The sequence below is a fragment of the Micromesistius poutassou genome (genome assembly GCF_964030765.1).
Source record: "Micromesistius poutassou genome assembly, chromosome: 12".
Lineage (NCBI taxonomy): Eukaryota > Metazoa > Chordata > Actinopteri > Gadiformes > Gadidae > Micromesistius > Micromesistius poutassou.
The window spans coordinates 17,201,677-17,221,710 of NC_140282.1; the positions used below are offsets into that span (position 1 = coordinate 17,201,677).

General features: G+C 41.4%; 1 protein-coding gene across 6 annotated transcripts in view; it reads left to right on the forward strand.

The window, feature by feature from the left end:
- Positions 1-9,811: 9,811 nt before the first annotated feature.
- neo1a (neogenin 1a) overlaps positions 9,812-20,034 on the forward strand; it is a 151,746-nt gene continuing 141,523 nt past the window's right edge. For all 6 annotated transcript variants that reach the window (XM_084475974.1, XM_084475977.1, XM_084475975.1 and 3 more), the window contains exon 1: positions 9,812-10,360. In XM_084475974.1, coding sequence (XP_084332100.1) covers positions 10,270-10,360 — 91 coding nt within the window. In that variant the 5' untranslated portion in view covers positions 9,812-10,269. The remainder of the gene's footprint in view (positions 10,361-20,034) is intronic.

Genomic DNA, 20,034 nt, shown 5'->3' on the forward strand with positions numbered 1-20,034 from the left:
GCATATATTAATACCTTTGCCATAATCCATCAGTTTATCTACAATCAATTCGATCAAAACTAAATAACACAAGAAAGTGCATTAAATGCTGAACAAAAGACTTGATATTGACCTGTTAGGCAAAAATGTGTTTTTGTTGTTGCAGTAGAGGTAGGATTATTCATTGCTCAATCAATCTAGCAGCCAAGGTTATATATTGTGTTTGTGTATTGCCTTGGAAATTGTGTGTGAGCTGGTGTGTGTGTCCACATATTCATGTACATTTCATATTATTATTTATATCCTGTAGAAGTAAACAATTAGCTATATCTATATATCCAGGACATAAAAATGCATCATAAATAGAGTCGTGTGCAGATGAAGCCCATGGCTGTTTGGTTTGTATGACCAGACACGACACACTGCGCAACAGTAAGCACTAGTGTCTACATAAGGTCGAACGAGGACGATCAAATAGAGAATAGCAAATAGCGAAATTCTCTGATGAGAACCTGTATCTCTCATAAAGAATAATTCTCAGGCAATGCCAAGGGATCGGATCTGTCCCGAAAGACCCTCTGTCTCCGGAGAGACCCCTGTACCACGATGTGGGCTCTGGGGTCCACGGGAAAACCCACACATGGTGACGACATTGTTAAAAGAGGTGCTAGGAAGCTGCGCACGCCGATCTAACCCGATAGACTGAAGCTGAAAACCTGCTCCCGACCAGGTTTGGTTGACAGCATAAGTCACCATGGTGATACGGCGACGCTAAAAGAGAGCGACTTTCGTGTCCCAGCTAACCTAGGCTTTGAGCGCAGCTTGGTTGATGGAATACCCCTCTGGTTGTGTGTGTGCTTTGTGTCCATTGGCCTCGACCTGTGTGTTTGTATTTTTGTATGATTGTTTTTCCGAGACAACCATGTCCTCTGAAGCCGGGGTTCCCAACCTTTTTTTGTTCCAAGGACCGGCATATTCATAAAAGAAATTGGAAGACCGGTAGTCAATTTGAATGCCTTAATTTTAAGATGCATAATTTTTAAAGACATTATGTGGCTGTTTTTCAAGATGGTTTATTTTTCATATTCACAACAATCAAAGCAATAGCAATGAAATGCTATTGTCTCAGGCTCCCTTCAACAATGCAATAATATAAAATAATACAATTTATAAGAGAAACGCAAGAAAAGTCACCTGAGACTTTAATAAACACAAAAAATGCATTTACAGTGCTTAATTTACAGTGGTTTGGTTGCATATTATGAACTACGTGGCAACAAAGGTTAATTGTATGAATTGAATATTCCAATATTCCAACTTTCAGAAAAATTCACAAAATGTTTCCTTTTTCTCCACTAAAATTGAGTGTATGGGGTCTTATCTGTTGGAGGAAATAACATGACTCGTATAGCCTAAGAAGTTATAAAAACATATTTTTTATTTTCCTATTCGTCCTATTTATTTTTATTTTTATTTTTGCCTTTTCTTGAAATATTTCAAGGCCCGGTTCCAACGGGTCCACGGACCGGCTCCGGTCGCACACACACACACACACACACACACACACACACACACACACACACACACACACACACACACACACACACACACACACACACACACACACACACCATTGCGCCTTTGTGGCCCCATCATGCCCCCCTCCTCCCCCGGCTCCACCTGGTTTATCTGGGCTGCAGGGCTGCACAGGGCCGGGGGGCTTGGCAGGAGGCATGGTGGGGGGGGGGGGGAAGGGGGGGAGTCACACCAGTTGGGTGTCCTCCGGTTATTGTGTTGGCCCAGTCCACTCTTAGCCGGTGGTGGGGGAGGGACGGGGCTTCTCAACCTGTTCAGTGTATTCTACTTGCTTTCCATATGTCACCCACATTTACACCCATCTCAGACTGTAGCGTGTTTGTGTGTATAAATTTACATCAGCAGCTCCTTAGTGAAGCGGTCTTTCAACAAAATTGATATATTCAACACGGTCATGCATTTTTTAGCTTCAGAGGGGCATATTGAAAAATTATTTCTGGCTTCCCGTTCAAGATTGAACAGATTTTCCATCATCTCTTCTCATGGTGACTTCTGTTTTCAACTCAAAACGAGTAATGTCAAAAATATGTTGTGTAGCCGTGTAGCTTTGAAGAACAAAGCATTTTACAACAGTAGAAAAACTCAATCTGACTAATGGAGACCAGAAGGAATTGAGAAATCCTGAAATAGCCTCATGTCATGCAGCTGGGACATGTGACGGCAGCATCTAGCTTTTGGACTCTGTTTCCCAGCCAAGGACACAATCTGGGGCTTATTTATGAATGGCTTCATTGGCAGGAGCACCCACAAGTGCCACACAATATGTCAGCAATGAAAGGCAAGGCTATCGGAAACTAACACCACATTGAGAAGGGTTCCCGGCAGTGGACTAAAAGGAGTGAGAGAGAGAGAGAGAGAGAGCAAGAGAGAGACAAATCACTCCCCAACCATAACATAGTGAAAAGCAAAAAACGATGAGTTTCTGCTGCTGTGAGGTATACAGGGCAAAACATACTATAGGAGGTGTTGTGGATATGGTATAGTGGTTGTTAATGATAAAAAAAAACAGAATGCTCTGGCTTCCTCTATAGAGACAAATCCTTCTACAACATTGGCCCTGCAAAGCTAGGAGGGAGAGGGACATGTGTACTTGTCATTCAACTGTAAGTGCAAGGCTTTTGCATGATACTGACACATCTGCATAAGATAACTTTGCCATTTGGCAATCCATCAGGCCAGAAGAGGCATAATTTATTTGTTGGAGTACAACTCCCGTAAAAATTACCTGTCTGCAATGTCTGTCGAATCTGTCACATCAACTGTCAATGTCTTTGATATCCAATTAAAAGCAGCAGCAGAACTTGCAGTGTGAGTTGTATTATTTAGTATACATGGCCATGAGTACACTCTTTTTGCAGGGTCCTTTTGCCTCAAGTACTTCAAACTTCGCATAGAAGTGAATAGGTTTTATTAAAAGTGTGATAATATTAAGGTAAATAAAACATTTTGATATTCTTCATCATTGCGCCCAACTTAAACATCACTGAAATGCATTGTAGCAAAAACTCTTTAGTATACTTTGTCAAGGAAGCATGCAAATTAGAGGATTAATTATCTTCAACACCGCTTTATGTGTGAATTAATTTCTGCTATATGTCACCTTAGAAACCTTGTTCAAGCCAACTGTGAGCTTCCCTTACACCTCAGCTCAAAGACTGCCTTCATACAGCAGCTGGTGCAGTTAAAGTGTGGTATTATTCACACATACTATCATACCATATCCATTAATTTGCAGTCCATGTGATTAGGCAATCTCGCTTTAGAACGTGTCTATTTCTCAATTTTATCCTCATTCATTGTAAACCGGTGCTGGCTATATGTCCTCTAGCCTAATGCTCTGCTTGTTGATTGGAGGAAAAGTGCTTTTGCTGTGTTCTGATTGGCCGCCGGGCCGTATACTCTCCAATGTAATGACCCACGCTGGGAGGTGTTAAAGTAGCAGATTTGGATGCGATACTCCGTTAACAAGGAGCCCGCTGGGACAAGCTGCCAGCAACAACTGATGTGAGACATCATGTGATATCAGGCCGGGTCTGGCCGCGCCACAGACAGTTTGTGATCTGCATGTCATTTCGTTTTTTTGCCCCAGTTACAAATGACGATGAGGCCTGCGGAGCTAGCCTGGCATTACTTTGTGTAAGATGTTGACCTTGGGAGTCTCTCATGCGACTGAAGGCAATTAAGCACTATTGGATTTCAGTGATATATATATATATATGTATATATATAGGCCTATATATATATTCTTTTTTTGTATTTGTATGCCTGAAGCTTTGCATAAAAGTGAACAAAGTCCTTAGCACGCAACAAAGGCTTCACAGATTCATATAAATTATACTATACACTGCTCTGTATGGTATAGAGTTGTGGCTCCCCGTTTTTTTATTGTTTTGAGACAACCTGTACAGCAGCTTTTATTGCTTTGTGGTTGTGTCATAATTGTACACTTAGTATTTAATACTAAGTACTGCAGCTACAATGTTGCCTACTTTGTATAATACTGTAACATATTGGTTTCTCGATAGACTTAATATATAAACCTTCATTTTTCCTGTAGCATATCATCTCACCTATATATTAAACTATAGCATCTGCATTCATGTTGCATTGTTTATTACTGATCTATTTAAATGATTTACCCTCAACATATACGTCAATTTATTCTTTAATCACATAATGCATGTGTTGCCATTGTGCTTTAGGCCTAGTATTATCAATGGCAATTGCTCAAACATATTCCTGAGCAATATGAAAAACAATCTACAGTACATAAATAAATGACTGAATTAGAGAGGAAACCTTTTGCCATGATATGCCAAAATTCAATAATTTAATTTGAACCATTTCTAATACCAGCTGAGCATGTTCTATATTACATCTTTGGTTGAAGATGCACTTACCAATGAATTCAGTTTAAAAGGAAAAAACTGCATACGCAATGATTTGCCATCTCTTGCTCCAAACCGTCTCGATTAGAAGACACCATCCCAGAGTGAGAAGAAAGCTTGTGACCTGCTATCAAACCATCAGAAAAACATTTTACCCTGACTGTCCAACACAATGTCATTAACTGCTCTAAAATTTAGATTACTTATTCGCTACAGAAATTAAGATGAGTTTGTAGACAAAGCCAAGGTTTTAAACGCAGGGAATTTGAATAATTTTCTTAGGAGGGCAAATAAAGAAGTATCAATCATGCTGAAAATAAACCTGTCAACTGGATTAGTCTGTGTGACGGCTGGATGCAGAGCAGTCCTCCAGGAAATTTTCTCAGGACATATTGAGATAGAAAGATCAGCGTAAACAAATCGACTTCTTTCACAGGCAGGCCTAATTACAGGGCAGAAATAAATAACTTTCAGAGAGAGAAGACAGGCATGCTGGTGTAATGCATTGTAATGGACTATGGTATATTAATGCTGCATTTTACTGTGTGACATGTCGCTGCGGCATTTAAGAGGAGTTCACTGTAAGGTTATCTTATAGCCAGCAGAGGTGATATTTACATTACTTAAGATAAAGGAATTGATGGAATATTTCCCACGCTAAATCTGTGTTCATTCTGCTGCTCATGCTGAAATCGTGAATCACAGCCTGTATGTTGAGAGAGTACAACTAGCGAGTCATGTTAGCTGACTCAAAATGATAATGGTCAAAGTTCATTGCTCGGGTATTGATTGGGTAAATATTTGGTACCAGTTCCATACAGATACATTACATACAAGCATTAATAACTATTACAAGTGCCTTAGCCTTTTTATCCCCCATTTTCCCAACAAGATCAATTTGTGACACTATATACAAAATGGAGAATGTGAGCTCTCCACATTATGCCTCCCATTTTCAATCTATCCCTCATCACTATTGTTACAACATGGCACCCTTCATTTCAATTCATTCTTCAATGTCATTCTGGGACACTCGGCTGTTGCATGGGACTGGTTGCATCTTGGCCCGGCTTACTAACTACATCCGACTGAAAGGAGGATTATAACCTATCAGAAATAAAACATTACACTGCACCTCTATGGCTGGAGGGGCCTGCTTGCTTATAGGCTGGGAATAGGTTTATAATAAGGACAGAGCATATACCAGGGGAAATTGGCCACCCACTATCAAAATGAACTTATTCCCCAGCCGTTGAAAACAGTTTTGTCTTTCATTGGGCTTGCGGTGACTCAAGCATACGAGATTAGGTGACATTTCTCTAGTTTACCTAACTCGGTTCTATCTCCTTTCCTTTAAGGAAACACATTTGCTGCAAAGAGTGAAAGAGACTGAAAGAGTTGCTTCAGGTGGCTGGGGCCATTCAGGCAACAACACAGTGAACAACAATACCGCCCTCAACCCCTAGCAGCAGGCTGCTTGTTACAAGTGATAGGCCATTAGTCAATTACAGCCCTATTCAGCAAACTAACGTCTAGGGCCTAGTGCAGTCCAAATGAGTGCACTGTACTTACAGAATATATTATTGTCAGTATTTCTGTTTGAAAAATATGGATACTGTGCCGCTGGCTTCTATAAAACATGTTTTAGAGGCTAATTCAAAGGGCAGCAGCATGGCAAAAAGAAAATATATATATACAGTATAAATCCTAATAGAAAAAATAGATGAAAAAACAATTGCGCATTGGTTTTGAAGCCTGTGCTTACATCGCTCAGTTGGTTAGTCTAGTGTCTCCCAGCGCCGCCCTCCTGCTGGGATGTTAGTGAGGCTGCGATCCGCACAAGATGGAGTCAAATCTGAGAGAAGGGGAAACTAGGCAGAGAACTCTCTGAATATTGAGACTCCCAGTGTCAGTATTCACTGTTCAAAAATATATTTTCCTTCAATGGCACACTTTCCAACCTCAATAAATGACATCTTATCTAAATCCAATTCTTTCTTCGAGTGGCAACAGAGTCCAAGTGCAGACTGAAATAATGTCCAAATCAAATATATTACCTAGAAAATAAATAGAGCCACTCAAGCCGGCCCATGAAACAGGAGAATATTAAGGCACTTTAGTATGTAAGCACTTTAGTACCAAGCACTGTCAAGTTTAATGAGTTTAATTTATATTATTTTCAATGAGATTGAGATTTTCATGCGATTTTCAAGAACACCTGTGCTATTGGCATATGGTAACCTTTCAAAGAGGAGCGTTTGGGAACTAAAAAGGGCAAACGAGGGAGAGAGAGAGAGAGAGAGAGCGAGAGAGAGAGAGAGAGAGAGAGAGACCTCTATGACTTCCTTTGCCTGTTTTTTCTTGCTTTTTACTTCTTTCTTTCTTTCAGCTCCACCTTCTCCTCTTCCTCGTCCTCCTCCTCCTTAATTCAATCCCGCTGCATAGTTTGTGAAAGCCTCTGCACTGCGATGCATCAGCAGCAGAAGTAACTAGAGCAATGGTGACCTGAAACCATAGGAGGAGGAGGAGGTGCAGGATAAGGAGGCAGAGGAGGGGGAAAAGGAGGAGCAGGAGGAGGAGGAGTAGGAGGCGGGGACTAGAAGGAGGAGTAGGAGTATAGAAGAGTGGGATTTGAGGAAAATGCTGACGATGTGTGAGGTGAAGTGTGTCCCAGCTCTGAAAATGTACCCTTGTAAGCACATGTATGGCAGGGTGTGTGCATGCAGACATGCCTCTCCCTGATACACTGAGAAGAATCTCCCTGTGCCATGGCTGCTGGGAGGGCAACTCGAGCCTCGAGTCTGATTGATAAGGCTGCAGTCTGTGCCAGGTATACACGCACATGCACACACATGAACGCACAAACACACACACACACCTTATAACTTCAGGTGCATAGTTATGCTGCTAGTCATCATATTTAAATGTAGTAGTCAATTTATCTACTTTGAATACTTTTATTGCATTCAATGGTTACTCATCAGCTTGTGTATCACAGTGCATGTGATCCTTACCAGCTTGTGTATCACAGTGCATGTGATCCTTACCAGCTTGTGTATCACAGTGCATGTGATCCTTACCAGCTTGTGTATCATAATGCATGTGATCCTTACCAACTTGTGTATCATAGTGTATGTGTTTCCAATGAGGCTTACTGACTGCCCGAGAGTCATAAAATGCCAAAGACGATATCTGTTGGTCTTATGCATGCCTTAATCCCAACGCCACTTAATCTGGCTAAAGGAATAACAGGATTTTACACACACACACACACACACACACACACACACACACACACACACACACACACACACACACACACACACACACAAATCATAAAAAACACTATGTGTTCATGTAACCCCTAGACATTTGGCCTTATTTATTTTAATCTCGCTATATTTACAACGCAAAAAATCCATCCCAGACACAGAAGTCAGTGTGACCGTTAACCCTCCAGCAGAGAAAAGCAAGTTACATCCGTGAAGAAAACGGATTATTTCTAAATTTCCCCATTCCTCTGAAGAAACCCTCAATCCGTATCGCTCCAGTTGAATGAGAGCATATACTGTACACGCAAAACCGTACGTAAGATTGCTGCTTTAGAGGGTTCAGAAGATTTAGAAAGATTTCATATGCTATACCAACAGCAGTGACAAGTGCCTGTTAATCCAGGGGCCTTTTCCCTGCAGTAATCTAACGGTGATTTCCTCGACGGCATGAGGGCAAATAAGGTTTCTAAGGGTATAAGGCTTGCTTCGCAACGTTAGTAGGCCTATCTCTCTCGCATCTCAGATTTTCAGCTTTACTATTACATAATTCTTCACTAAACTGGAGTAAATGTGTTTATATGGCTCTGATGGGTTTGTGAAGCTTTGAAATAAAATATATATAATACATTTCAAACACTTAGCTGTTTCAGACAGGCTTCTCTCTCTGAAACGAGGCAACTTTTTGGAGGCCTATGTCATTGTTTTAGAAGTTGGGGGTAGGGTGGTGCAGTTTTTCACCATCTTAGACAAAATATTGTACAAGAACACTTATGTTCTATAAAATTAATAATTCTAATAATAATGATGTAATTATTATATTATAAAATATAATATTCCGGACAACCTAATGTACAAAAGAAAAATAGAACGGCATATCCAAGTATTGGATGCCAAGTTTTGTTTAAATGTACATTCAGCAAACACTAACATATTTCAACAAGCTAAATCCATCGTTCCTCAGCCAACATTTTATTAGTTTTCCACTACTTTTAGATACTTTTGTGTACAACAATTGTAACAACGCTAGTGTTGAATTATTGTAATTGAATCAACAAACAAAACCCTATTCTGATCTGGACTGAAATAGATCAACTAGCGTTGTTGGACTGAAATATATCCTAAACCACACTAACTACAGCATATTCAACATGAAAAGTTACAAAATGTAAAATCCCCGTTATGTTAACAGAGGGTCAACCGCAGTTCAGCCTTGTAGCGAGGCGCTTTGTCATGTTTGTCCATGAGGCAGAACAGAGTAGTATGTTATGGAGCACTCGAACCAGCGGGTGGAGCTCCTCCAAAGTGAATAGTCTCATTTAGGTACTTGGAAAAGCCATCTATTGGCATAGCAACATTTTCCCTCATTGTATTACGAAGGTTAATCAACACCTGTTCAAAGACTTGATAACATAAACATTATCAAAAATATTATATATGCATTAAAATTACCTTTAGACAGTAATGGAAACCACGTTGGCATATTTTTTCCACTGACGTTTTAATTTCTCGATATGTATTTCTCGATATGTATGTTCTATCCAATATACTGTCATATATAACATTACTACCACATACCATTGTATGAACCTAGATCTTGGAATAGGAGAAGTGAACCCTGTTTTCAGATTTTGAGCCATGCGGTATTGTCATCGCTCAAAATTGACTTACAGGTGTTAATTAATCTGCTCTTGAAGTCTGAAGTTTGCATTTACACAAATTACAGTAACAGTAACAATACATTGCAGTAACAATGTATTTTCCTAATTCATTGAATGTCTCTTAATTGTCTTTACACAACAGTCTGGAATGACCTGCTGTTCTCCTGAATTTCGTAACGGGCTATTCCATAGAATACAACCATGTGCGGTACATCCATCTCGTTAAAGGAATTACAAACGATACTGCTCAGTCCGAACGGTCCGATGTGAATGCCCCATGGCATGCGCCATCCGCGCCACACTTTAGGTTTCGCCTACGGAGTCGGCCACGATCCAAACTTCCCGTGTGACTCCACGCCCCGTTTTCCGGGGAGCCGTGAAGAAATCCAGCCCTTCCACGCGCTGCTATTGCGTCCTGTTCCCGAGCGGTAGCTGCGGTAGGCTTTTTCCTCCGGTTAGCCGTATTGTGATACGGCTAAATTTTTAACTGTGCGTATTCTTGCTTTCAACACACTCGAGGGATACCTGGATAAAGAATCCGTGCAGTGGTCCGTATTCGTATCCGTTTTCCCCGTCTCGTGCCTCCGTGGCAATGGATTGATTTCATTTTTTTTTCTTCGACCCCAGCCTCGACCAAGTTGAGAAAACATTCTAACCTGCAGTCTCTCTCTCTCTCTCCGTACTTCGAGCTGCGAGCCAGCTACATGTTTCACCCGGCCACTTTTCAAAGTAGCTGGTTCCGGATGTTTCTTTACATTTCCTAGGTGCCACTTTGAACTTTTCGTCTTGGGAGTGTATAGCAGGCGGCGGCCGAGGATTTACAACGGGATAGCTCCGGGGTTCCTGAAGCCTGCAAATATTTATTTTTGAAAAGTGATGGCCGAGCGGGGAGCACGGTCGCTCCTCTCTCTCCTCTTCCTCACCTTTCTCTACACCGCGTCCGCCGCGGCGAAGCATGTCGACAAAGGTAAGCGATTTATTCCCAATCCATACCGTGTGCCACATTCCTTTAAGAATGCAACATGTACCCCCATTCTGCAGCTAGTCCATGAAACAATATAATAGTTAGTATTAATATTTATGTCAATATTACATTTATTGACATAAATTGAATAAGGCCAATTTTTACCCAATTGCGTGTTTTTTTAAAATATCTTAACGTACACGTTTTAAATTGGTCTACTGCATAGACTGTGTGATTGTATTAGACCTGCTAGTCAAATATATTTTCCCATCGAGCAACACATTTTGCCTACCGACACCTTTTGTCTGCATATGTAGTCCTCCACTGCTCTATCCAAAATGCAGTTGTACTCCCATTTCTACCCATGGTTTTGTAAGAAAGTGTCGAACGTAAATGTTCTAGTCGGACAAGTTCGAAACCATTGTAGCCATGTAATACGGTAGGAACTTTGATGTGTGGAGAATACTATCTGAAGAGTCATTAGTGCTTACTGTCAAGTATTAAGCAAGCATCATCAGTCCAGTGGACATCTCATTACCTGGGCGTCAATACTTGTTTAGCTGATGGATAAACGGCACCCAATTAATTTGCTAATGTTTTGAGCCTACAGCAGCATATTTCGATATAAATTATATTGGAGGTCCTTTGTGTGGTTAGATATGTGTTGCTATATTCGTTTTTTTTTGTTGCGTGGGCCAAGTAATGTATTTGACTTCCAATCTTCTTTGCTATTTCTGTTCTACTGCAAACCTAGCACCCATTGGTGGTACACACATCAATGTTTGCCTGGTACATTCATGAACAAATATGTGCTTTGTAAGGAACTCAAAGCTTACAAATGGAGAAACATGATTGAACCGTTTGTTGACGATAATGATGATAATGATATGCAAAACGTTTGCCCTGCATGTGTCCAAAAATGCAGTCAATGTGTCTCTAGCAGGATAATAGTTGTGAAGTATGGGACTATAAAGTGGAACTCAGGCCTTGGAGTGATGGGCCTGTTAGCTTGTGCTCGCTTGCGTGTGGAGACGATGATGAAAGACCCTCTCCTGCATGAAAAGCCCTCTGCAGTGGTGCAAGGGTAGGGGAAGAGAGAGCGAGAGCCCCTCCTTGGCATTGCAGGATATCAGTACAAAAGAGTGAGATGGGGGTAGGGTGAAAGGGGATGACTGTCTGGAAAGTAATAAAACCAGGAGATTAAGGGGACCCACGAGTTCCTTTGGGAGCCCTGATTGATTCCAGAGTATTGGACTGAGACCCACACGCAGTCTCAAATTTCTAATTGTGGGGTCCCCCCTTCCCTGACAATATCTGTTTATTCAAAACACATTTCTTGTGAGGCCCAGTGTCATTATGCAGAGCGCGATCCACAGTCAGGGGGTTCTTTCATCAAAGATTGCTAAATTGCAGACAAAAAGAGCTTCATTCTGAGTGTGTACTGTGTTACTAAATGTTCTCTATTTCTAGGGGGTTGGCTGGATATACTTATGTGATGTTTTCTTTTTTGTTTTACATTGAGACTATGATCAAAGCTATAGCCACATGTAGGAATCAGCCCCTGATGTGCTTCTGTTGTTCATTTTGCACCACTGTTCTTTTAAAAACTTTGCAAGTTTATTTTGGGTTAACTTGACTCATTTTCTTTAAGAGGGGGAAATAAGTTTGGCTTTATAAACAACTCTACCAGAGGAGTGTAAAATCCATTTGGCCCCAGTTTTATCTCTGTAATCCAGCGAGGAGGCTGATTGTGTGCTGATTATCTCCCTGTGGACAAAGCAAATAACTCAGGTCTCTGAAATGTTTACACATTTTGGAGACCTTACTGCTCCCACAGACCTCTCTCTTGGGCCTTATCCCTCCGGACCACCTTGTTAGCAACACAGCTAAAGAAACAACAATGTTTTTTAGGGGTGCACGATAATTATCGGGTCAATAACAGAACTTATTACATCATTCTGATAAGTCCGATACCATGACGAATAGCCCAGATAGCCTATATCATTTCAGTGCCCCGCTCCCACTAACGCTAAATGAAAGGTCTTATCGTAACCATAAAAGTACACATCATACAATCAATTACAATACAGGAGTTCACAGCTGCATGCGTATATAGAAAATGTTTATTTTTATTATTATGTTACACCTTTCCTGCTGTCCGAACCCAGACCTTAGTTGAGAGCACAGGGGAGACGTCGATGTTCTCTCGGGGGTACCACCCTTCACTTTGACCGGCAGTGGGTCTGCTTATAGGTCGGAATATGGTCAGAATGAAGCGGCCGCCGATTATTGAAAGGCTGTGTACTTTATTCTTAGTTTCACTAACTTTACAGTACACGTTGGCACAGAGACAACCAGACTCGTTCATTACTTCACTAAACTGACACACGCTACCGCTCGCTCTCCTCGCTTGTCCACTCACACACACACTGCCATTTATATGCCACTTATTATTGACAACAGTTAGCTGAACATTATAGGGTCCCGTCCTTCCACTCCCTGTTTTCTCAGTTAAACACAGAAATCAACTACATTTGTCCCAGTGTTTGTTAGATGTGAAATTAAGCAAAAAAAGACGCTATTTCTCCGGTAACTCAGCCGTTTGCGACGCCTTTCTTATTCGTCGTTTCTTCTATTTGTCTGTAACTTATGCTCCAATTTTCATCGATCGATATGGATGTTGTCAATGTAACGGAATATATGATGCATCGCTGCAGCAACATTTAAGATGATTGCGATGAGTTCTGCCTATTCTCCCTCCGTTGCTGTGGTCAGACTAAAACACACCTGAGTGCCAGGGGCCATCGTGGACCCTACGTCATATCCCGCCCCTTGCAAGCCCGCCCCCCTAAATCCCCCGTTGATTCTACTGATGTCTGAGCAACGATGTCATGATCTTAGGTCATGATCATATATATTTATATGTGTGTGTGTTATCGGTTATCGGTATCAGCTTTTAGGAGCTGAAAGTTATCGGTATCGGTAAAAAAGAAGAAAGTTATCATGCATCCCTAATGTTTTTCAATTCTGTGCTCAGGATCCTTTTTCCAATTTTCTTAAGACTCAAATTCCAGAGTTGTGTAGCTGTTGATAAGACTTTCTAGAAAGTCTCACCAGCCCTGCATCTCAGTGTGTGTAAAAAAATATATATGGGACTTTCAAACAAAAATGGTAAGAATGTTGTCAGATAAATCACCTTGTGTGAAAAGGCTGACTTTAAGACTAGGGCTTTAGGTTGCTGTTTTTTCAGTTGTGATTTTCTAGACATCATGCAGACTCACAAATTCACTCTGCTGTGTATAAAACAGGCCTTCCTTCACTGATAACATGCGTATGTATGAAAAGCTAAAGAAATGTATGTAAGCTAAAGAAAGAAACTCAATTAGGAGACGCTGCTTGTGTCCTATGGTCTTGTATGTGAAGTTAGTGCATGGCTCCCCGCTGTCTCGTTCGTAGACCAGGAGGTAACGTAGAAGGGCAACAGATGCTGATACAATGCTGATAATTACTTTTTTTGTGTTTTCAATGTGCATTTGTAATTGTGCGAAGCCTTTCAGTATGTTGGGTTTCAACATTGTGGCTGGTATAATTGACAATAACTGTTGCAGCAGTTTATCTCTTGTTATTGGTGAGAGGCAAGGCAGATCAATACCCTCGTAAATAAATGGCCACATCTGTTGTTGCATGCCTGTTGGATGTTGAAGGTCAGCCTGAACTCTGGTGCTTATGTTTGCTTGCACCAATGTGGTTTGGCATTCACGAAATAAAGATGTGCCCTATTTTCCATCTTGGCTGGAGGCTTGGCTCTGTAATGTATAGTGTTGTACCCCTCTTATTATAGGAATCTACAATGGGGAAATGTTACACTTTTAAATCCTTGTCAATGGGAATAGTTCTGAAATGGAAGTTGCTACAAGGCAGAATGAATTTGGCCCAAAGGACCTGCATCATCTCTACGTTAGTAAAAGTGCATTGAATCCCTTCACTGGTCACATTGAACTTGCAAACGTCAGCTGTTGGTCTTGAGACTCGATGCCAGCGGTCTAGATCACGCAATAACGTCATTACAGAACACTGTGACTAAAACTGACCTTTTCATAATTTATTTCATTATATAGGTAAACATATTTACTTAAGATTTGTACCATTTCAGTGTATTCGCTTTGTATGTGTATTTGTCCCTGCACCTCTAAACTGTAAGCATATCTGCTGTTCCTACAAGCAAATGTCCCCATAGTCAATTGGTTTTCCGCTGCTCGTCTGATTCCCTCTTTTCAGTTATTCATATGGTCTCCACAAGGAAATTTGTGTCATTCAGTGTTATTCGGGAGCCCTTGCTGTTTTCTAACTTTGGGAACCTAACCTTGGACTGAGAATCATCAAAATTAATCTTCTGTGGGGTCGTTTTTCAAAAATCATCGCAGGCCTATAGTTGCAGCAGCTTTGTTGAACACACCAGTTCACAGTAGTTATGTCTCTTATGGAATAAGAAAGTTCCATTTTAAACTTTCACGCTGGGTAGCTTATCTGCTGCAGTACTGTGGCCAGAGCTGCTTCATGAATTGTAAGTGACCCAAGCGGAATCACACAAAAACACTTCTGCATTGCATGATGCACGTCTCTCAGAAATGTTAAGTTATATCCATTCATGGATATGGTACAGTCAGCCAAGGAACAGGTTTGTGCCTCGAGCGCAATCTTACACTCACACCTATACACATAGGCACAGGCCTATTATTTTGAGATTGTATAAAAATCTTGAATCTCAACATGCTTCAATTTTTTTGTGGTGCATTTATTGGGCATATTGTGATTTCAGGTCTAGCTTAGTTTCTTATGTCAATGGTGGGAGCTGCACAGGAAAATGTCACATACAAGCTGTATGGTGGTCTTTTGAACATGGGCTATTGAAAAGAACACTGCGTTGCACACTTGCAATAATTATTAGGAAATCTTAACATAATACAAATCTACATATTTTATTGAAATTGATAATGTCAAACTTCAATTGTATTGTGGGTGTGTTTTCTGTAGATTTTTCTTTGTTTCGACCAATCGTTGCTGGCAACGGGCATCTGTTAAAACGTTGAGTAAGTAAGTCTAAGTCAAGTTTGTTTCCAAATCAACCATGTACAGACTGGCCACCTTAGAAAACCCATTTAAATCCCCTTCTGAAAGCACCCACTTGCGCAAATAAGTTTCCCTCTGTAATTATCTCCGTAATGAAACAAAGCGTGACGCCGCCCCTTGCAGTTTTTGGTTTCCGGCCCAGGCTCTGTGCTGTTTACCCACAGAAGTCCTGCTATAACATAGGATTGCTGAGATTAACTGTGGTCATGACTTGATGATATTCAGTATCTTTTTACATTATCCTTTAATAGTTAATCTAACTGAACTCTTCTTGATGAACTTCAACTCAGATTCTTGGTTTGTTAGCCACTTGTAGGTTGGTGTAAAGTATGTGTATGTATCTATACACATAGCACTGATGCAAATGATACAGGCACACAAACTCTCCAGTCCATCAAAGGGTGTTTTGTCCACCCATGTGCTTGCAGGATGTGGGGTTGATTAATTGCAGAGAGCAGATTGTGTGAACGGCGCTTAAATGTGCTGCCTACCATCATCTTCTCGCCTGCCCTGTGGCTTTGGCAGCTTTAGGTCCAGAAGACCACCTTAGACTCCTGGTACAGTGGAATAGAAAGCCTGTTTTCCGTGTTACAATGGGGCCACCATAACAAATTGGGACTGCTTAATTGTACTACTGTGATGGAACACCGTGTGCTGTGGGTGGTTAGTAAACATCTGGCAAAAATCAAGACCAACAGTTGATTGAAATTAGTTGAAATTTGTGATTTACACACTGCTGTGTGTGATCTTTAAAGAGACGGTGCTTGGTAAATGTTGGGCAAAGTAAGATTTTTTTTTTATATCAAAGCTTTGATTTCTATGAAAAAGATTTAAAAAGAGCCTTTGAAGGAAACATCATACATCATTTTACATAGCCCTGGCATGGGAGATTTGTTTTCCAGCCACCTCCTTAAAGCTTAGTTTGTGAAACATACCGCCTAGTACTACTAGTTTGAAGCTTTGTGAAACTTTTGAGTACAATTTTCAAGAGTTCCGTAAGAGACTCTTAAAATACATCATCCACTGTGGTAGCAAACTGACGTGGGAGGACTCATAACAAAAGGTTGGTAATATTTTGTAAATCTTTCTTTTGGAGATTGGGGGTCTTTTTTCTGTCCTTTGGTACCCATTCTCCTTGGAATTCTCTCATGGCTTCCCCTGGCTTTTTACTCCATTTGCTGAATACATTTTCAGAAACCCTTGAGCTTGTTTAAAGCAGCAAAGAAGGTTAAGAAACACAGCCAAAATGGTGAAAGGAGTTGTAGGAGTTGTTGAGGCGCTGCTGTGATGTAATATAATTTCCTTTCACTTTAGACGGTTGGCTTACCCAGGATCTCTGATGTTGAATTTGGTCCATATAAGTGCCGTGTCTGATACCATCAATTGTTTATAAAATAAAAAAAATATGTTTATATAAAGTAGTGGCTTACTGACAAATACTAATCGGTTATATCCATTTCCAAATTTGAAATCAATCATGGTTTGAACATATCTTTTTGGCTAACTAAATGCAGACAAATTGATCGTTTTGATTTGGTGATGCAAAAAAAACAAGCTGTAACCTGTATTGGAGGTTGGCTGAAATAATAGCTGAGAATTAGGAAGATATCTTGCTTGTGCTTTGTAGACGTACGATTAAGCCAGCGGTCCATTTTTGCATTAGCCATGTGAAAATTCATAGTGATTGAAATAATTGCCAAGAACAGCTTATGGGTCGTGTACAACTTGTGAGATAGAGAGAAGGAGAAGGAGCAAGCACGAAGGGGTTCTTTCTGCCTGCGCACGTGTGTTTGTCGCCAGATCAAAGATTGTACAAAGGACAGATGCACCACCAAAATCGAAAGATGGTTCGTCAAGTGAAGTCAATAGACCCAAATTCACACCGTTACATTGTTATAAATTTATGAGACGATGAAGTGAAATTTGTGAGATTGTCCTGCATTATGCTGGCCTGAGTTGCGGGATTTAAAAAAAAAAAAGCGCAATACCCGCAATCCCGTGCTGAAATTTCAGCCATGATATATATTAGTGCTGCCACTAATGACAAATTTCAACGACTAATCTAAACGACAAATTAAAAATATATATTAAAAATAATAATTAAAGGACAATTCCGGTGTTTTGAACATTGAGCCCCCCTTCTGGTTTGTCTAGGATGAAATAGAGTGGTTGACACAGAAATTTTGACTATTGGTCCTGTCTCGGGTATTTGGCTCATTTCAAATCGCCCCTGCCTGCTTCAGAATGGCTGGCTATGGGCAGTCCCCCCAGAGATGGCGCCAGTGGCTATGGGTATCTAATTTTTCTTGTGTGTGCGATATCTAATACCAGTATTGTTATTGGTCTATCTGTATCCCGTAATATGTGAATACAGAACAATTTGATCTGACAAAGGCTAGCATTAAGGAAATCAGGCCAAACATTGTACTTCAAGACACATAATAAAATAGATGACGGCACTGTTGAAACTGAGCAAAAAACACGCACGCACGCACACGCACCTCTTAAATATGTCCTCTGGTCTGTTTGTGCCATATGCTGTATAAGGTGTACATGAAGTGGAGCAAGTGTGTTTGAATCTAATTGAACAGGTGTGAAATCAGCCTTTTCATGGGCATTTCTACACATTCTGCATATTGGACAATGAGACTTGTCCTTCAGGTAAAGCAACTCCTTTATCTCCTTTTGCTCCACATCCATGCCCTTGCTTGCACACTATTGGAAAAAGCCGTTGGAAGTGGGCTTTATTAGCTGCCACTGGCCTGTGGGAGACTTTCTGTGAGTGACTGTGGACCTAATGATGAAGCTCCCCGTGGGCATTGGATAAATGGAGCCTCCTTTCTTCCCCCGGCTCCTCTTTGTCCTCCCCTTCTATCCCCCCACAGTGCCACTGCATTCCCAGCCCGGTGGGGTGGTGTCTCTGGGCCAGGGCCGTGTCACGCACCCCTGTCGGCCCCAAACGACCGCTCAGGGGGGGTCAGGGGTTCAAGTGCTCCCTGCCTTGTCTCTGCCTTGGATGCCTAGCAACACCATGGCCCCCGACGAGGCCATTCCCACCCCCCCCCCCCCCCCCCGCCCCCAATGCGAATTACATCCTTGTCATTTTTGTTTCTAATGAGAGAGGAATTGGCTGGCCTTGCACCAGCTAGCCTCTGGTATCAGCTAGCCACTATCACGAGCCCACCAGTGTGCACCCGCCCCCCCGCCATCTACCGCACAGACTTCAAAGTGAAGGCGAGGCGGTAGCCGCTCCCCGGCTCTTCAGAGATGGCCGTCAGTGTGCTGGCTGGACATTCCTTGCAAGTCAGAGGTTGAGCGTGCATTCTCACCAGCCTAGTTTTCGGTAGTTCCCCTGCATAGCTTTCTAATATGGGGTGGAAGCCCTGACCTCGGCTCATTGTTTACGACGGGTAGCTCTTGGAGGGAGAGCAGATGCAGGGTTTGATTTGCCCTGACTATGCTAAATTTAAGGGAACATGTTATTTTTTGGCAAAATGGGAACCATTTTTTTTTTTTTAATTATTGTTGATAAGGTTTCCTGGGGGGAAACAATCGGGTGAAATCCAGGAAGTCATCAGGAAGCCTGGGCCACGTGGCTCTTCCTGCTGAGTAAATAGAGCCGGGACCTGCCCCTCCAGCTTCAGCCCCTGTGAATGAGCCCAGCGCCAGCAACAATACAGACACTTTACCCGCACACGAATGTGCAGGATGCTCATTGTATTCCTAATTGACCGAGCAGCAGCGTGGATCAAAGACGCATGGATCTCCTTGGCTAAAATACGTTTGGAGGAAGGAAGTGTTGTTGTTTTTTTTGCATTGCTTTTGGATAGGACCTAATTGATTTTGGAATTATTACATTACACTGTTCATTCTGCTTATCATGTTTGATCTACAGACAATATGGTCCAAATATAGAAAATCATTGAATGTCTTGAAAAATACTTCCACAGAGGAATATTGCACACTGTATATGCAATATGGAGCGTTCTTGTAAGCAGTCTACGTAGCAACGAAGCTACCAGTCTACCAGTAACATGGCGTTTGCTTACCATACCTGGTTGTGACGTCCTCATTTGTCTTTGTGGTATGCAGACTTGACTTACCAACATAGTATTGCATAAATGAACACCTACACGGGAAAGTTGAGTTGGTTTGCCCTTGAAACGTACATTGTTACCCCACTTGAGCTGGCATTAACTAGGAATGAAAATGGCATTTTGCCTTTCTCCCACCTTCATTTTGGTTTAACGGATCAGTGGCTTTCTGGTCCACATTTTGAGCTTAGTATAATTGAAATTCGGTTCACGCACAGATTAAACAAGAAGTAATCAGTTTGGCATTGCCGATTTTCTCAGATTAATTCCAGTAGCCCAATCTCAACGGTAGCTATTCTACTGGTATAATCATCCGAAATGTCGATCCTACCTGAGATCAACCAGCGTATCAAAAGGAAATAAGAAATTAGGAATCTGCAGTAAACCCCCTCCTTCTCTTATGGAAAAAAGATGCCCAGGCTGCTGCAAACCCTGTCTCTCTTCCCACAGTAA